Below are 20482 nucleotides of genomic sequence, written 5' to 3'. Positions count from 1 at the left end.
AGTGAAGAACCAACAGTGTTGAATTCCCCATACTCTGCCCCCAACTCCTCTCCCCAGCATTTCCAATTAAGTGTGAAGCCAACATCCATCCAGTCCTAAATATGCTGGAAGGCTCTGAGCAGGCTACAGTTATCTACAGATGCAGCAACACTTTTCAGTGGTCAGTGGGGAAATGACAAGCCAGAAAGGACTTGAATCTCTCCATTTCTTTACATCAAAAGCTTCACATTTCAAATACCATCACATCACCAGCAACACGGGCAGCGGTTGCGTTCAGCACTTGCTCAGTGTAAATCAAATACTTGTCTCAGAGAAGCACAAGGAGTCAGTTTGAGAAAGAAGCGATGGGGCTGATTTTTCAAGAACCCAAAAATATTTCTCAAGTCTTTTGTTTGTTGCTGCAAAATGGAAGTGCACAACGGTTTAAATCAAAACTGGACTGCAACACTAGGGAAGGTGGCTCTGTGACCCTCTCCTGTCCCACCATCAAAAATTCAAGTGTTTCGAAGCCCTACTGTCCACCCGCCGCCCAGCCCAGCTGGATGCAGTCCCTGCCTGCTGCCACTGCAAGCGGCCAGAGCCCCACCACTGTGCGTAACATCAATCCACCTAGCTTCCTCCTAAGGCTGGGAAACAGATGCCTTCAGACTCCCTGCTTGGACTGTCACAGTTTGCCTTGCTTCTCCCTCCTCTTTTCAAACACCAGACGTCAGCACCTGATGCCGTAGTGAGCTCTGCCAAGCTTCATCTCAACAAGGAATTTATTTGCTCCTTCTCCTGCAAAGATGACTCTGATGCAGTGCCTTTTATTCCTTCCTCCCAGCTCCTCTGTTCTGTTCTCCAGTCTGCACTCTCCTGCCAACCCAGGATTTATTTTCCAATTTCCTTCAGTTTGAGTCCTGCCCTTACATTCCCCCTGCCACCTGGCTCTTCCCTCACCTCCCCTCCAGCACGTTTGCATTTGACCTTTACCAAGGTCAAAGATTCCACAAATGAGTTTTGAGAATATGCCTTGTAATTAAGATGAGGAAATACAAAACGATTCTCCAACAGGATTAATGTAGCATACTTCTTTGTGCTTCTTCTAACTCCTTTTTGGTGGTTTTCAATGCTTTCACATTTATCTTGTATTGAAAAGAAAAAAATATTTTTCTTTTTTCTGCCTTGTTCTTAAATCCTCAGTAACTGATCTCACAGCAAAAGCTACTAAATTTGTAACAATTATATTAGCCACATACATTTTTTCTCCTGTCACTGTGTTTACCGCTATTATATTTATGAACCATTGATCATTCCTTTCTGCCCCATGCATCAAAATCCTCTCCTCTTAGGCAACTGCAGTTTGTCTCTTAATACTCCCAGGCTAACTTAAGAACTTTTTTGTCATTCTTAATAAAGCTCAAATCACTTCTCTTTGAGCAACACTGCAGCCTATTCAAATGGCTGCAGCCCTGTTATTTCTTTTTCTTTACTTATATGGAATTAAACCACTCTCTTTCAAAGCTCTCAAAACCATACTTTGTCTCCTGTCTGAAGTGATTAATTAATAATTAAAATAATGTATGGAATTTAATCCACATTCCTGACACAAAAGTGTTTCCGATGAAAACATGTCTTTATTCACCCTCCCACCAAATTCTTTCCAAGCTGTTCTCTTAAAAAAAAAAAAATTACAGAATTATTTATACTTTAAGTATTCTTATCTGAAGGGATACATCTTTTTTGCATTTTTCCCCTACCAGACCCCAACTACTCTATTTTTACATTAAAAGGTTTTCATTTAAGAAGTTTAGAAAAAAGTAGCAAAAAATGGGTCCATTTTAAGCACGTGGAAAGGCTGAAGTTGCATAATTGCTTACCTAGAAAGCAGAGGTGAAGATAACAACTGCTTAATATTACATAGACTATGAATCAGAATGTAACAACCTTGCAGACTCACGATTAAGGCAAATTCCCTATATTTACAAGTGTATATCATCATGTATAATACTTAGGTCTTAAACAGAAAGCCATATATTTCAAAGCACTTCGAAAAGACAAGTATCATTATCTCAGCTTCACGTGTGGAGAAAGGAAAGCTCAGGCTGGAGATGGCTGGAAACTACCTTACCTCCCCGCAGCTCTCTAAAAGTGACGTAGCCAGTCCATGCTATCCAAACTCTCCTTATAGAGAATGGAGAGAAATATGTGATTTTTCTGCACAGTTTCTTCCACTGACTCCCCGTGCTTGGTCTCCCGAATCTCAGAATAGCTGAGTCTCTACTCAGTCACGTTACTGATAAAAATCTATGGGATAGATATAACCATGGTGTGGTAACTTTTAGATGAAAGAAGCATTTCAGTGGCAGTAGAATACCTGTAAGATCATTGTTCCTACTGACTGTTCAAGCTGTGGTAGCACCCAGCAACTCATTAATACCCCACAGCCACATCCCTCACCCTCCTCCAGCAGTACAACCCATCCTTCCTCTCCCATTAGCAGGCAACTCACAGCAGCTGCTGCCTGATGTTGCTTAGCTGGAGGTTTGCTCCTCCTCCTGCAGCCCTGAAGAAAGGCTTCTGAGCCTGAAAACTTGCCATCTTTCTCCAGTTAAGGTGGCTGGAGATACCATAGGCATAGTCAAGTTTGTGCTTGTTTATTCGCCTGTCCTCTTAGCACATGGGCTGTACTTTCCTTGAGCTCAGCCTGGGGAAGGCAGGTGAAACCTTGGAGGCCAAAGCTCTTTGAGGATCTTGAAGGACTCGGGGAAGCTGCACCTGCCGTGCTGAGACAGGATCGATGTCCTGTGGGAGTGATGAGCAAACTGTTCCCGTCTCTGCTCCCCAGCTCTGGGTCTCTGGAAACAGCCGTGCAGGCCATCTTAGTGACTCTGCTGTGTAGCTCCAGGCTCCAATAATCCCCTCGTATTAGTCATTCAGAACTGTTGCATTTAAAAGAAGCTGTAAAACACACATCAGCTGAACTGTTACTAACAGAGAAAAGTAGGATTATTTATCTAGGGAAAAAACGCAGGCACTGACATGAAATGTATTTACTACAAAATATTTCTTTTCTTTTTTTCTAAGAGCTCAATAGTTGGGTTTAAAGGAAACATATGAGGTCATTCAAGGGCCCTTTTAGAGGTGCAAATCAATAAACGGTGGGGTTTTTTTTAATGCTCTCATTATAAATGACTGGATGCTACCAGGGTCAAACTGAATCCTGTGCAGCGAGCCAGTGCAAGGGACGTGACTCATTTAGATCTTTCTTAAGCTCTGTTCTGAGAATAAAATGTAGATACTTCTCTGTATTCTCAGTCTTAAAAAAACCCAAACTGCTGCATTTTTGCAGTAATTGGCCCAGATACTCCATTGTTCGTCTTGTAAGATGCAGTGCTTTGTGTTTTCAAGGACTTCTCTTACTTCTGACTTCCCAGCATGTGCAGCTCAGGTCCGATGCCAGGGACAGGTCCCAGGTAGAAAGAACACTTCACTGAGCTCACAGCCCTGAGAAGTGGCAAACAGCAGTGGGGTGCCAGGACATCTCCCCAGGCTCCAGCAGTTGGCAGCTCACCACCTCCACAAACCCAGGCCTGCTGAACGGGGGAGAGACTGCAGGAGGTATCACCTCCTCTCCAGGAGAGCATGACGCAGGAGCTGACTGCGTGAACCCTGCGCTCGGCGTGTGGAACTCAATAGGTCGCTGTCGCCACATCGACTGCTGTTAGCGAAGGTGCTGCATTAAACCCGTCCTGCGTTAGAGCCTTCACTAATGATTGCATCAGAGTGCCCTAATTGGGACAGAGGCAACTAGGAAACGCTTTCTGTGCCTTGTGGTAAGCCAGCATTTGCAGGTAAAGAATAAACCTCTCCCATGTCTGAAAATATCCCACATCCCTAAAGTAATAATAGCAAAAAAGCAGCATATATTTATATAAATCTCAGTTTATATAAATGTCAGTTTAGATAAGGTGTATCCTACAACAAGAGGCTGATCTGCCTCTCAGGAACATCCGCAGAGCTGGATTTGTTGACAGCAGCCGCAGATGAATGCACGTGTCAGGGCAGGGGACAGCCAGGGCGTAAGTACATGCAGATCCCCGAGAGCCTCCTGGCGCTGATGGAGTGGGAAGTAGCCCACAGAGAAAAAGGGCTAAATAGGCAAACTAAAATACATTTTGCAAAGATACAGAAGCAACATCAGTGACAAGAAATGAGAAGTCCAAGGGATTTTGTTTTTTATTATTGTCATTTTTTCCCCTCCCCTTTCTAAAGGATGTTTAATGGTCCTGACTGTAAGTTGCAAGGAATAAGAACATTAGTCTTCATTCCCTACACAAAAAAAGCCTGACAGGGTTTTATCAAATAAAGAGCCCAATATGCTACTGTTATCTGTAAGTGACTTCAGCAGCTAATTAAATTCAGTTTCTGAATCCTGCTCATAATGTTTGCTGACAAAGACCAAAACCCCTGGAGTAATTTTGGCTTTTAGGTGAGGTGAGACAGGGAAGGAGGGAATGACAACTAACAAATTACCCGGGAAAGCGGGCTGGCAATCCATGGCTGACAGGCATCACCCAAACCTCACTTCAGCCTGTGAGCGTAACAGGGTAGTTCCCCTCCAGATGTAAAGCAGCTCTGTGGCCTTCACTGACTCCAAGAAGGCTGCCCTGCTCTAATGCCAAGTCTGAATCCAAACAGGTATAGCTTCTGAACTTCCTATACATGCTATACAACCTTATGTATATGATCATTCTGTATGGGTACATATGTACGTATGCATAAATATATATATATATATAAGAACTTCCTATACCATGCCTAAATACTCACTTTAGAGGGCAATTACACTGATCACAACTACACAGTGCATTCTGAGCCAGTTTAGCAAATCTATGAACGCACATATTGAAACGTATTCTCACTCAGTAGAGCATGCAGACAATTCTCAAAGGAAAACTGGCATTTATTTAAAGCTAAACCTGGGCTTAAAAGCTTTGCTGGCTATAAATGGACTCCTGAGTTGGATTCTCTCAGACAGAGAGGATGTTGTGTTCAGAAATCACTCAATGCTACAGAGTGTGAGAAGAGATCTGCTTTCTCTGCTCTCTGAATTTCAGCTGATGAGTAACATCAGAACAAGGTTGGTTCCCAACAGCATATGCTGGAGCCTATTAAAGAGTAGAGTTCCCTGCAGCGAGGAGCTGGAGAAGTGTGTCCTTGGAGGATGAAGAGTGGCCTTCAGACATGGTCACCTCCAGTCTGACATGTCTTGTTTTCTTCCCCCATCTCCCACTCCAGGTAGAAATTTCTCCCCTCGATAAATCCTGGGAAGGGAGACCTGCACCTGAAAGCTGCAATCTAGCTCCTGATGAGTCATTTTAAGGAAGGGTGTATTCAGGGAGTACATTTTATTTGGGAACCTGAAACCATAAGAATAAAAAGCTGAATTTGCCAGAAAGTTTGTTCAGCCAATATATGCTTTATTATGGAATAGCTTTAAACCTCTAGGCTGAGAGTGAGAGGTTTTAGGTGCAGCTTTGGAAGGTGATTTATGAATAGATTTATATGTTAATCTGTTAATAAAAAATGTAGCGTACTGATAAAATATGTGACAATCACAACTCAGCTATGAGCCACATATTAAAGACTGCATCTGCTCTAGTAGAGGTTTTGATTATGTTTTTAAATGAGGGAACTGCATTGGCCTAAAAATAAAGAAATAAATGTTTTATCTAGAACTATGTGCCATATAATTCAAAGATGTATCTGGGAATCTGCAAGAAACAAATAATAAACTGCTTTTAAGAAAATTACTTCTGGCAAGTTAAGCTTATTCCTGAACATTTCAAACTGGAGTTCCTGTCAGGCAGCTCAGTGGTACATAAAGATAGGCACAGTATTCTCACTCTTTCCCAAAATTACTTCCCAAACTGGATTTTAAATTGGATGATAATCTTGACACTCCAACTAGACTGAAGAAATAAGTATCTTTAGCAAAGCTGGGCCAGCTTCTAAGCACCCATGGGTTTGCGCTGCATATCAATGCCTAGTTTTTTCGTGATTTTTGAAAGGGTATTTTGAAAAATGGGAACAGCTCTGTCTCAAGGACATTTCTGCAAGTAAATCTGAAATACAATACTTTTACCTCTTTTTATTGACAAAACTCACAGCACTTTATAAAGGAGTGCTATATCCCTATTTCACATGCAAGCAAACACCAGGCAGATAAATGGGGCAGATTAACCTTCCTTTAGGTGCCCACAGGCAGAGCCAGCAGTATGAATTTGGGCCTCCAAGCCCCATCTGGTGCCTATCCAGCATCTCTTGGGGATGTAAGACTGATCTTACAAAACTATTTGTAAGTTTTCTGATGAGCACCATGGTTTTGTGAACATATTCTGAATCCTTAAAATTTCCCAGTGAAGTATTTTCACGAGGAAAGATTACTTGAGTGACAATTTGTGCTGTAAACTATATTACTCTCTGCTCCCCATTGGTTTTGTTTATCATTTTATTCAACTATAGAGAGAAAAACGAAGTTAAACTCTGCCACCTCTCCTCACACTTTCCTACACTTGCAGAGCATGTTTCTCATCAGCACACATAAATGTGGCACTACTGAGCCCTAAGTAAGTAGAAAATAATGCATTTAATGCTCGGTTTGATTCAAAGTGCAAAATATGAAACCTGTTCCATTTGTTGCTATGTGACATATTGAGGACTGATAGGCAAGTTTTATTATTATTAACTATACTTTGTTGATACATACTGTTGATTTACCAGTGATTATGCCACAGAGCTAAAGATCCCTCCAGGGACTAGGAAGGAGGGAAGTGTGCCTTCAGGAGCAGCTGTGCAGTTTCAGACCTTCATCTCTGTAGGAGGGATGTTTCTGCTTCTCAGATTAAGGGAAGAAAAACTGGACTAAACCCCTCCTTACCGGAAATGCACTGGCTATGTAGCTGTAGTTCATCTGCTACAGCACCATATGGAAATGTTTTGTCCATATTTCAGGTTTGAAAAAATGCCCATTTCAAAGCCCCATGATATCAGCAGAAAGAAATTGATTTCAATAAGCTTCAGATCAAGCCTTAAGAGCTGATGCTGCCTAAGCACGTTGTTGACTTTAAGCTTGGGTTTAAGTCTTATGCCTCCAGTGGGACTGAGAAGTTCATCAAGTTTTGCCCTAGTGACTGGGTAACATTCTCCAAAGTGCCCACATTAATGTAGGTGCTCTTATTTATAAATTTGGAGCAAAATTTCAAAAGCACGTAAAGTCATGTGTTTTGTAGCATTTTCATGTTTTGCAGTGGGGTAATTGTAGGTCTGTAATTGGAGATCTAGATTCTGGCAGCCCAGGTGGTACTGGACAGGGTGTAAGTTCACAGGCATTCCTACCAAATTCAGCAACGTGACTACTGGGGAACTAACATGCTCTGTCTCTGAACTTAGCCCTCACTTAATTTTTTTGTCCTCAGGAAAAAAAAAATATTAGATCGTTAATTAAAGCATATTTTAATCTCAAAATTTTTGTGTCTTTCTTAACAGATGAAATAACTTAAGTCTTCTAAATAGTTTTCCAATAGGTGCACCCATTCATTCTTTCATATACTGTTAAAATACAGTTTACTTTTAAGCAAGGGAACACATACAGACTCTTGAAGTATTTTAAATACTATTAACCTGTTATAACTGGTCAGCATAAAAACTTCACAGGGCTGGTTAGAAACTTTTTCACAAGAGATCCTCCATTAAAACAAATAATTCAAATCAAAACATTTTATAAAATTCTAACAGTTTCTATTAAACTTATCAGATGAGAGTCCAGAAGGGAACCTTGGATCCGGTGGGAAATTTTTGGTCACAAACATAAAGGAAAGGAAAGGAAAACAAAAAATATGCCCCAGACAAACCAGGTCAATCACTTCAGATGAGAGAAATGCACATTCAAATCCTCTCTCGATGCTTCAGAAAATACTTGACCCAGAATATTTGCATCCCAAGTAACCATGTGTCTACCTCCTTCTCTTTCAGATTTTACAAAGATGTCAAAAAGTCATGTTTTCATCTCAGTGCGACAAGGTTGGAAATCTTGGCATCTTAAAAAGGTTGGAAAAATAATTTCCCACTCAGTTCAATTGAGAACTCTAAGTTCCAGGTAAAATCAGGGTGAACAGGGGGTAGGCACTGCACTGGGATTTATGAAATGCCTGCCAAGTAGCCTGCTTTTAATGCACACCAGAGAATAGCATTCCTTGCTAAGAAGTCCTAATCAGCATTGTGCATTTTTTAAAATTTGCTCAAAGGCTTATGTTTTTAAAATGACCCTTCCACCTACTCTATTAATTACAAACTCCAGCATAAAACTGACTTTTCTACAGCCTCACTGTGAAAGCTGAAGATTAGGAGCTAAAGTTGTTTCAGACCCATGCATAAATTAAACAGCGTATGCTCCAAGCACACATCATTTTAAAAACGTGTTCTATAAAATGTCTAATACTTAGAGCTTACAATGCATACAAGAGGACCATTTAAAGATGGAGATGAAACATGTTGCAGGGATTTTGTTTAAAAGAGATGCTAAAAGATTTAGAGAACAGTATCCATTTTAAAACTATGTTTCTTGACTGCTGCAAGAATTTGAATGCTACATGCCAAAGTTTCCAAAATTAACAGGTGCTTTTGGATACCTGACCTGGGGCATCTCAAGATGCTGATTTTCAGAAATTCTTTAACAATGATGTGCCTTAATTTTGGCAAGAAAAACAGATAGACAAAGTGACAAGTGATCCCCAAAATACCTTGGCCTCAATTTCCTTCTAGATATTGACATTCAGCCAAAAATGTTTCTCACAAAAAAAAATATTAACCAACACCAAAGTTTCTCAGGCAACTAAAAACTCATTTGGTGAAAGGTTTCTCAGGTGCCAAATGGGATTTCTGAAACAGATTTCAGAAACAGAGAGGGGAAAAAAAATCTCAGAGAAGTTGGGACATTTTGTTCTGCAGAGCAGGAAACAAGCTTGTTCTGCTTCAGTTTCTGCTCCACTCCACTCACTAGTTCCCATGTAAAAGCTCAGTGCTATGGTCTTGGAGAAACAACCTCAGTAGAACCAACAGAAAATTCAAAGTGAGAAGAAAACTTCGGCACATGGTAATTCTGCTGAGAGCTAAGAAAGTAAAATAAATTACCCCTTTATAATATGGTCCAACAGCTGACACATCCTAAAATCTACCTCTCTTCCTCCCCTCCCCTGAAATCTCAACTTTTCTATAGGGTAATCCTATCTTTTTATAGAGCTCTTATCCAGTAACTTGCCCATATAATGCTAAGTTTTGTCTTTTAATCTACTGCAATTCCAAGACAATAACTTCCTATCCAGACTACATGGAGTGGCTACGTGATACTCCAGTGTTCTTTGCTGTGGAGATTACAAAATTAAGTTCATACTAATGGCAGTCCCACACAGATTCAGGAGTAATACCATAACTTTAGCTTCTGGAACTGAAGATTCCTAAAATGTATTTTCAGGAGTGACAGTTTCACTAAACAATCCTTGAAGTTGATGGAGAACTCGTGCTCATTTTAATTGATTTTGCCTTGGGCTTAAATGAAAGGCCTCCGCAGTCATTCAACAGGTAGAAGGAAAGAGTGCCTTCTTTTAAAGTCTGGGAGCTGAAAACCTTTCTAAAATCAGAGAGTAACGATATGGCTAACACTAGGTTTGTGATACGCAGTATTCATAAAGGGGATTACAATCCAGAAAAAGAAGAATTTATTCCCATTGGAAAGCAATGAATAAAGTAATGCTGTGATGAAAACTATTACAGCCTGCTCAATGGCAGGAAATACTCATTTTCTGGTTAAAGAACACATAACTTGTCAAGGAAAACATGCATTAGGTAGAGTGAGCTAGCAAATCTACCCATTACAGAATGAGAGACTAAAGTACTGAATTTGCTGTGCTAGCAAGCGGTGGCACGGGGGTATTGCTCCTGCAAGACGCTGTTGCCACCCTTGTTGAAAAGACAATTAAGAGTCATCTCCTTCACAGGAACGCCCTGGCCTCCTCTCCTTTCCATGACAGCTGTGGGGCTAAAATGTGCCCTTGCCTTTTCCCCACAGGGACAGAGCGGCCTAGGGATAGAGCTGATTGCACAAGACCACTCAGTGAAAAACAGCTTTAAACCTCACCTAACCCTGCTGTAGAGAGGTATATTCCTCACACTGCCAGGCTTTGCCTCACAACCAGCATATCCTGCTGTCTCTGTAGACTCCGCTCCTCATGTTTCTGCCCTCACCTCACTGAAGTACAGATGCAAGGGAGCAGACATCTGTTAACACAGTCCTGCACCTTGAAACAAATTTAGCACCACTGGCAACCTGAAGAGTAAGTAAGTCCCATAAGCAGAAATAAATCAGACCACAATCTCAAGATGAAAAACTATCCCCAAATCAGGCCTGACAAGATCCACACTGTATTTTACTTAGAAGCAAAGAGGAGGTACAAACCAACCCAAATTAGCATTGTGATTACTTCTTAAACTGCAGTAAAACTCACCCCCTATAGAACTAACTACAAATTCCTTGCATTTCTTGTCTTGCGTTCTGATCCGATCTTTAAAATGATGCATGGCGAAGGGAAGGTGGGAGGGGGTGCCTCTAAGCCACATCATGTGCTTTATGGAGACAAGCCAAGCAGCTACTTAGGCAACCATTAGGTCGGGAAACAATCGCTTCCATCATTCCCAACACGTGTGTCAACATAATTCCATGCTCTCTTTGTCATGCAAAAAGTCTTGGCAAAGTGACCGGATACACCCAGAAAGCAGGAGCAAACTAAGCTCATTATGTTAACCGGAGATCCCACAGCATCCTCCAGTGCCATAGAAGGAGACTTCCCATGTTTTGCAGTGTAGGAAAGGAAACTCGCTGCACTGAAAAGCACCCAAGCCAAGCCTGGCTTCAGAAGTATATAAGGGAGATTCACAATTGGGTTTCATGGATGAGGATCCCTCGTCTGACAAGCACAAGAGGTAGCGTGATACAGGCGTTACAGAAGGTATGACACCTCGCATAACTACAGAGACTTCCCTCTCCTGTGTGCTCGCTGGAAGCTGTCCAGCCATGCTAATGTGGCTCTGCAAAGGGAAACTACTGCCAAATGAGAGTATCGGCTTCTCTAACTCTATTGTTGTCATTGGTACCTCTGGACTTTGTTTTTGTTTTAAAGGAAGATTCAATGCATTTTACAACCATTAAACACGTTTTCTTCTCTGCAGCTGTACTTGTAACTTTTACTAACAGCAAAAGGCTTGTGCACATCGGAATGGCTGGCGAGAGTATCGGCTTCTCTAACTCTATTGTTGTCATTGGTACCTCTGGACTTTGTTTTTGTTTTAAAGGAAGATTCAATGCATTTTACAACCATTAAACACGTTTTCTTCTCTGCAGCTGTACTTGTAACTTTTACTAACAGCAAAAGGCTTGTGCACATCGGAATGGCTGGCAATACCACTCTAATGGCTTCTTTGTGTGGTCAGGTACAGGAGGAAGGCCCTTCAATCTGTCTGAAAAATGGCAAATACATCTTTGGTGCTCTAGCAACTGTAGAAGATGGTAAGTATCCCGGAGCATAATTATTTGTTTATTTAAAGAAAACCAGTTGGGGTTTTCACTAACAATTTTTGCTGCATCTTCCAATTCCAGATTCAGTGCAGTAGGAGGAAAGTCCTAATGCTGCTGGATATTTGCAAGCCCTTTCAAACTTGAGCTGCTTTGCCTCCATTCTGCCATGGGTAACATATGTTTTTCAACCCATTTTGCCTCTTGAATGCTTGTTAGTCCAATCTTGGTTTTAGTAATGCATTCAGCAAAACACAGCTCCTCAGCATATGACATCTCCTCTAATGAAAGCCAAGGATTTCTGTTGATTGTTGTGTTTAAGCCTGTATCAGTCACACTATATGCTTTGTTCCTTAAGATGCCGTATTTTTGGCAGATCCCGTTACCACCCACTCAAGAATCAAGAGCAGAGAGTGCTGTCCAGATGGGTACGTGTAGAAGAGCCCTTCCCCCAGCATGATCACTGGAGTGGGAATAAGCATCTGGTTCTGACTTTGTCTTCTCCCTGCTCCATCACCCTGGGCAAATTTACACTATACAGCTTTCTGAAAATGTACATCAAATATTACAGGACATTCATTAGCAAGTCAAATAAAACAAAAGAGTAAAAAGTGAACATACCTGAATAAGAGAAACGTTGTGTAGACTAAGCCTGAAGAGGTAGTTCCTGCATGAACAAGCAGAAAAATTACAAACTGTTAGGCTACCAAAGAAGGAAGGGAAAAGTTATAAAAGCAAGTTATAGTTCTTGGTCATTCATTTCTACAAACAACAAGCTTTTCTTGGACTCCACTCCACAGAATGCAAAAATAGTTATATGCCTCTTGTTCACCAGTGTCTTCGTGAACCTCGTAACAAAGTTCTGAGCAGGTCTGGAGTAAAATATTCCAGAACGCATAATGAAGAGCCACAATGAAATCCCAACAACACAGGGACTGTTTGCAAACCCTCAAAGGGCTTTAGTTGAAGTCCTGTATGGGCTGCACTCATGTTTTTCTCTGCATTCTGAGAAAACTGGGGTTGGACAGAAGCCAGCTGGAGCAAAGCTGACTCCTGTAGTATGCTCCCCTCCAAGCCCGTCCCTGTGAGTGCTCCCATTCAGGACTTTGTGGAAAAGGAAGAAAAGAGGACAGATACTTCTCAGCAGAATCTCTCTGCACAGAAAAACAGCAGGGAAATCAAGGCAGTGACTGCAGATACTCCCAATCCTCCTGTCATTGTATCTCCACAGGCAAGGCAAGGGAATTCCTGACAGAAGTCACTGTAGCATGAGATACCGCACATCAGCTAAGCTCCTGTAACCCTCCTTCTGCATGTTCATATCCTGTCACAAATAGGAGGGAACACACATTTGCATGAACATCTATGGGTGAGGCTTAGTTAACAGGATTTATCTCACATTTTTACGTGCTAAGACAATGCAGTTACCAGGAATCAGCTGACATATTAAGCCATAGGACTTGATTGTGTGCTTGAGGGTTTTGGCCATGTCTCACTTCATATTTCTGCACCCCATCTGTCAGGGAGTCTAAAGAGCTGTGATCTTTTTCCAACATCCCTGTCACCACAATCTCCCAGAGAAGACACATTTATATTATACCAGGTGAACTATGTTTTTGGAGGTGGCTCTATTTAAATAGTAGAAAATACAGCTTTGATGATATAGCTTCATCTGCTCTAGAAGTGCCAGTATACTGACATTCCCCTGCCTAGTAAAAATGCATGTTCCAGTCTTAGGTCAGTGAAGTCAGAGAAATCAGCAGAAAGCTCCTACCTATAGTGATGAAAAGGTCCTAAAGACTCTTCTAAAGAGCCCTCTTTAGGGTCTGGAGTCAGCAGCACACTCTGCCCAAGCAAAGCAAGTAATTCAAACTTCGACATAAGAGAGATTCGTATTGGGTCACAATGACCACAAGGCTTGAGCAATTTTTCCTTCTTCTGTAATCTCTCACTTGTATATCACCGAAGTCATAATCATAGAGTTGCCTGTATACTTTGTCCCAGTTCTACAAATAAACCAAAAGGTCTCAACTGCTGCTGACTGTCAATAAAGAAGGATGGGAACAAGGATGATGGGGAACTCCGGAAGTCAAACTCCTGGTACCAGATCTTCAGTTGATGTAGCTCTGATTTGCACCACCCTATTGTATACTGGGACTGGTTACCCGGAGAAGAATGAGACCCATTAGCAATATTTGAACAAAATATATCAGTAATTATTATACCACCTGTAAGTACGCAGAGAAGTACACACATACAAAAAATCTCCATCTTCTCTCCTGGTCCTGTCACTGGAAATCCAGCAGTTCTTTTGTACAGTCTGAAACCCTATTCTGCCTCAAAGGGCTGCATTCTTTCCCAAGTAATTTGTTAACTCTTTAGCATCAGCTACAGACTTAAATATTATGTCCTGTGGGTGCATGCAGCAGACCAGAGGCACTAAGCTTACATACAGCTAAAATTTCAAAATGGAGATAAATTCTTGTCCAGTGACTGACCTGACAGCTCCCTTAGAAAAACACGTGCTACTCTCACCAAAATATTAATGCAACTGCAGGACATGAGATATCATGGAATAAGCCTTCTCCTGGAGAAGTTAAGCATGTCACTGGCCTCCAATCTTACAACACCCTAAGGAGAAAGTTCTCATAACTAGGGACTTGAAGTTGCTATCCTGTTGTTAAGCATGCTATTTAAATGCATTGATTTTGGAAGTCTTATAATGCAGATTTCAGCTCCTTGTTTTAGTCTTGTAAAAAGCTGGACAGTTTGACTGAGTAATATATTTTAATATTAGTTTTTTTTCCCTGATAGCACTGCAGAGCAAATTCAACCAAAATATCTTTAATGGAAGAGATGTATCTAAAGGACACAATTTTCATTGCACTCAGCCAAAACAGCTGCAGACAGGAATAGTGTCCATTTAAATAAAGCCAATCTCTGTCCTCTCAGTGACTGCTGTGTAGCACCTGGACAAAGCATTAGTGGTGAGATCACTCAGGTGGCTGAGACCTAAACCAGGCAGGAACATAGTACTAATGTGAATAGCACAATGATCTTCCAAAGGCTTCATACTAACCGCAGCTCTCAAAGCCTGACCTTGTGGCTTTCTTACAGGAGGGAGGGTTTCCCTACATTTTTCATCACTTGCCTCACCTGGTGTCTGCACAGCCACTGGCAGTTTCTTTTTGTTTGTTTGATCCTTCTCACATCTCATCAGCAGTAATATGAACACCGACCAGTAGGTAGACCAGGCTATCAATCAGAGACAACTCCAGACTGCAGTTGACCTGCCCAGCTAGAACTGACTAATTCTTAATTAATAACATGCTCTTTTAACCATACTTGTTCTGTAAAGCTATACCAGGAGTAAAAAGCCAAGGAGAAAGATCTGCTGAATAAGACAGTGCCATTTTTATGAATTGCATTTTAACTGCAATTTCAGTCCAAGAATGAGCAAGGTCTCTGAATGACAGGCATGGTTTATTGTACCTAGAATTGCCCCATTTGTGTCCTTTTTTCTGCTTGTGTTTGAAGTTATGTCTGTTTAATACCTTGCTGAACTATAATTTAAAGCAGCTGAAAGAGTAGGATTAAGAAATACATGAGAACACTGAGATCTCTGCATGAATGGATGAGCTGCCTCCTCGGTCTTTTTTTTTTCCTTTTTTTTTCTCCCATTTTGTCTTGTAAGTGAACACTGGTTAATTCCTTTCTCTCTTAAATTAAACCCATCTGGACTAGGCCAGAAGAGCGATTGCCTGGTGCAGCCAGCTATTCTAATAACCTCCTTCTCCTGTATAAAAAGCTAGTGCACAAACTTGGAGGGATAGGACAACCTTCTTACTCACCTTCTGTCCTAAAAGGTCATGCAACTTCACTCTGTGGTATTAAAACATGAGCTTTGTTTCATCCCAGAGTTGGCTGCATTTCAGCCATCTCCAGAGCAAGTGACTACACCCCTCTAAGTACTCTGGGACAAATGATATTATACACATTAAAAGGTGCCTCAAACTGCTAATTATTATTACTACTAACCTGATTATTCGTGAACATCAGAGCATTTCTGAAAACGCCCATTTTAAACAGTAACACCCTGAAGTCTCAGCCACGACTGTGGTTTTGTTGCGTTAAGACACAGAGTGGGTTTACGGTGATTCCTCTGGAGACTGATTCACAGCAGATGCCTATTTAAACAACCTGAGGGTGGATTCTCTGTCACCTCCGATTGCAGGAGGATATTATCCCCCAGCTCAGATATATGAAGTTAGCTGCTGTAAAGACCCTCCTGCTCCATACAACCTAGTCTTGAAGAATTTACTATCTAAATATATACAGAAGACTGAAAAAGAAACACCATTCTCATTTAAATTTAAAGCATAGATTGAGCAATTTAGCCAACATCACAGAGCATATCTGCAGTACAACCATGAGCTGATCTCCTGGTGCATTAGTCTGTGCCCTGGTTAGGAGAATAAATTGCCCTCAATGTTGGGGCCCAGCATGTAAACCTGTGCTGAAGTGCCATTTACACTCATGGAAATTGGGTAGATGTTGAATTACTTTCCTGAACTGGGCCCTCTATACTAGTCTGCATATGAACAGAGCCAAGCTGCAGTATAAATCCTGTCAATGAAAGTATTTGTTAATTGGCTTCATAATTTGTATTTGGCTGCCTCGTAAAATGATTAAGTGCTCACTGTGCCTGGTACCACAAAGCATACGTACCAGAAGAGCAAGAGAGCAGCTGAGATGTGTTTCAAGAAAGGGTGGAAGAATATATCCACTTAAATCTACTTGCCATGACATTCCCAAGTTAAAGCTGCTTATTAAGTGTTTATTTCACATAGCCAAGCGCACCTCGGATGAACTTTGTAACTTGATGCCCATGCACTTGTTCACACATTGCCTGGCCTTGAAACAATTTACAGTGAAGGCAAAGTACTTCCTCTAGGATGCCACTGAGCAACAGAGCTACAAGACAAATTAAGCCGTTCCAATGGGAAGCCACATAACAAGAATGCTTGAATAATAGCAGAGACCCTTCCTCTCAGGAATTCTGAAATTATAAGGGTTGCAATGTGCTTCAGACACTCATTCAGGCCTCTTCTTCAGTGCTTCTTTTCAGGCACTACATCTGTCAGCACTGTGCTGGCTGATTAAAAGGTGCTTCCTTCTAATTAAAAGAGAGCACGCTTTTCAGTTCTGCTGTGGTAGATCAGGAGGAACATCTCTGCAGTCGATGGACTGAACAGGTGTAAATGAAAGGCTATTCTAGCTTCAGATTCTTTTTTCTATTTAAATGAGAGAGGTTTGTTCTCATTTCCCAACTCTGTCCCCCTCCACGCACACTAAGCACGTAAGATAATCTCTCCGTGCTTCAGAACAACCCCTGCTAGCAACTCAGGAGCCATGAGATCCCTAATGCTGACCATGACCAGAATCTCTCAGGACTTTGACACACACACACAGACCAACAATATGCTGCCTTATCTCAGCTGGTCTGTATCACTACAAGACAAGTACAACTGCTCGCATGTTGCTACTTGCCTGCACCTTAGAGTAGACGTGAGAAGCTCACCCTTCCCTCATTACATGGCAGGCTATCTCAAGCCCCCTCTTTTTGTACTCAGACAATTACCCTGCAAGTAGAAACAAAGCCAACAGAAGCTGATAATAATGTTTGATCATGCAAAAAAAAAATACATTTAGGGAAAGCTGAAGAGAACTGAGTGAAGAGTTGCTCTCCCTTTGGGGAGCTTTTATTGCACTGAAACAGGCATCCAACACAGCCCAGGTGAGGTACTGGAGTCTCAAGTAGGCTCGTGGTGCTCTGGGAAGGCATTCCCCATGCGAATAGAATAGAATAGAAAAGAAAAGAATATTTCCATTGGACAGGACCTACAATGATAATCTAGTCCAACTGCCTGACCAATTCAAAGCTGACCAAAAGTTAAAGCATGTTATTAAGGACATTGTCCAAATGCCTCTTAGAAGACTGACAGGCTCAGGGCATCGACCACCTCTCTAAGAAGCCTGTTCCAGTGTTTGACCACCCTGCCAGTAAATAAATGTTTCCTAACGTCCAGTCTACACCTCCCCTGGCACAGCTTTGAACCATTCCTACGTGTCCTATCACTGGACACCAGGGAGAAGAGACCAGCACTTCCCTCTCTGCTTCACCTCCTCAGGGGGGGGATTGTGCTGCAATCAGGAGCCAGGTCTGCAAGAGGGACTCACAACTGTTACAACTTAGATAATAAGAAAAATAATTAACAGAATAGGGTCCTTTGGGCGATACGAAAGAAGACACAGAATTATGCACGTGACAAACCTAATGCTCCCTTCTGGCACTCCTGGAAGCCACGCACTGGGGCTGAGCCTTGGGCTAGAAGCCAGCAAGTCCTGTCAGCTCTTCCTATCTTTGCTCCTGGCAGCCTTAGATATACTGTGTACTTCCACAGTACATGACAAACACAGCTTAGTCATGCTTCACGACTCCCTGGGAACTGGTTAGTATCATTCCCCTCTTATACTAATGGAGAAAATGAGCCAGAGAAAGGTTAAATGACCTTCTCCAAAGCACACAGCAAGTCAGTGACGGAACTGAGATCAGACCCCAGGGCTCTTGGCTACTAAATCTCATGCTAGATTAACGCACAGTGCCTCTGCGCAGGTCCAGCTGTGGCTGAACTTTTCAGATGGTTATCCACATTTCTGAACTAGCCAACCATCCCAAGAAACCTAGCTCCTGAAGGATGATTCTGGCCTTTGTTCTCACAAGGAGTTAATTATATGCCTGCTCCGGAGTGTGATGTGATGATCCGTTTGCAAATGCTACTCCAGTGATTCATCTGAAGGGCCTAGCATACACATGCTGGAGAAAAGGTGGAGAGCTACCATCTCCCTTACAAGCTGGATCCTTATTCACCAGTAATTTTGTTTCTATTGAAGAAAAACTTGTCCTCTACATCATTCTTCCTTAAAAATCAATAGATGTTCAAAAGAGAACCATACTAAATGGCATACAGTAATATGATGCAGTTGCTGTATGAGCAATTGCTTTTCCTAAAGCAACATATCTCAGTGATAAATCCAGCCAGAGCTAGAGGAGCATCCTCTTAGAAGAGGCTCCTTATGCAGGCAGCATATCATTCTGACTAAGCAGCTTCCAAATTAAGCCAGGGTTCCAGCTATTGTTTCTGGGTTGCCACTGAGGCCCATTTAGTACTTCTCACTGGAGACAAGGTTGAAAATCAAATCCTCTATATTCCAGTCAATGGAGGACAACTACCATCAGCTTTAACAGCGCAGGGCGCAAGGCACAGACCTGCTCAGGCTCGATGCTGTATACTCAGGGCCAGTTCTAGGAAGAGCCAAAAGAGGCAGATGCTTATAGCTGCAGAGCATGCAGGACAACAGCAAAGCTCTGGCACCTTGGACTATACCAATATGCAGAAATCTAGGCAGATGGCTGCTGCTGTGGGAGGGAGATGCAGGAAGGGGATCGGCCCTTGGATCGACAGCCATGTCCCCTCTTCCATCGGCTCACAAGGGGAGCAGCAAGCTGGCTCTGGTGTCTCTGGCCCTTCTCTTTTCCCAAGGCAGGAGAGGCAAAGCCTCACTCCAATGTGATCCCACCTCCTTGGGGGTGACAGTGTTTGCTACGCTCCTGAGACACCTTGAACCAGCTGTTTTCTGGAGCGTAGCCATATGTACACACTTCAGAGAATGAGGAGCGGGATTTTTTTGGTAATATTGTTTGAACATTTCCCTTTTTTTTTTTTTGGTTACATTTCCCTCCCTCTGTTTCACTAGATGAGTTTCTTCAAAACCTCAGAGATGGAAACTGAGCCAAATTTTCAAAACTCATGTGTGGGTTTGTTCCTATTTTCCTGGAAGAGTAAGTCCATCTCTCAGACCATCACGTATTATCCCACATGCCAGCTTAAGCCTCCCTTGACATGCAGCTGACAGCTCTTCTCTCCCCCTCTCATCTAGTTGGCAGAGTCACAGAGCACTTACAGTACCTTGATATGGCCCCAAGCTGCATGGGGACCTTTGATCTCCTATTTGCCCATCACTTTTAGTTGTGCTTTCAGTAAGTCATACTGTAAAATTCCTCTTCTTCTGATGCACTGATTATTGTTCAAATATTCCCTGCCAGCCCCGCTACCTGCCTACTTAGGCTGATAAACGTGCTCAGTTCTGTCAGGCTTTCCTCAAACTCTGGATGAGTTCAACATGACTTGTATGCAAATACTGATAGAGTTGGCTGGTGAGCTTAAGTTATTGCCAGCCAATGTCTTCTCTTTGCTGTGGTTTTTATACCTTTGCAGTGGCACAGAACAGTAGGCTTAGCACCTAAACATCTGGATATAAAGTGATATGCAAGTCACTGTGGTAAGCTCTGCCATATAAAACTGACATATCACCAACTTACCCAGAGCAAGAGAGAGCATTTTTCAGTAATGCCAAAGGAAACGGCTCTGCAGGCCCATCCTGTGATGCTGTGAAACACATTAGGTCCAAGCCTCCAAGGCTTTTGCCAAAATATCCTGACCTTGTGTTTGCTCTCACCCCACTCTCTGAAATACAGTCTTCAAACTTAATTATTCTCAGTGTGTTACTAAAGGAAGTGAGCCTCTCATGGGTGGCTGCTTTTGTGATGGGGTATCACCAATTTCCATTTTATCTGGAATATGAAATTTTTCCAGTCAGGCCTGCAATTCACTGTGTAAGGATGCTTCCTATCAGCCTGCGTTGCGCCAGGATTGCCTTTCACGCAGCACTGGCTGCGCAGGCACTGGCCATGACTCAGCCGAAAGCCTGGTTCCTCTGCTGATGAGCAAAAGCACATGGACTACCACATCC

The 20482-nt window shown here is 42.2% G+C and overlaps 1 protein-coding gene across 4 annotated transcripts in view; it reads right to left on the bottom strand.

Moving 5' to 3' along the window:
- The window catches only part of SEMA5B (semaphorin 5B), a 282708-nt gene that overhangs the window by 97553 nt on the left and 164673 nt on the right, over nucleotides 1-20482 (bottom strand). For all 4 annotated transcript variants that reach the window (XM_069780967.1, XM_069780963.1, XM_069780966.1 and 1 more), the window contains one exon: nucleotides 12230-12275. In XM_069780967.1, the coding sequence (XP_069637068.1) occupies nucleotides 12230-12275 (46 nt within the window). The remainder of the gene's footprint in view (nucleotides 1-12229; nucleotides 12276-20482) is intronic.

Source organism: Haliaeetus albicilla, chromosome 4 (genome assembly GCF_947461875.1).
Source record: "Haliaeetus albicilla chromosome 4, bHalAlb1.1, whole genome shotgun sequence".
In the NCBI taxonomy this organism is placed as follows: Eukaryota; Metazoa; Chordata; class Aves; order Accipitriformes; family Accipitridae; genus Haliaeetus; species Haliaeetus albicilla.
This window is presented reverse-complemented; position numbering and strand designations above follow the sequence as displayed.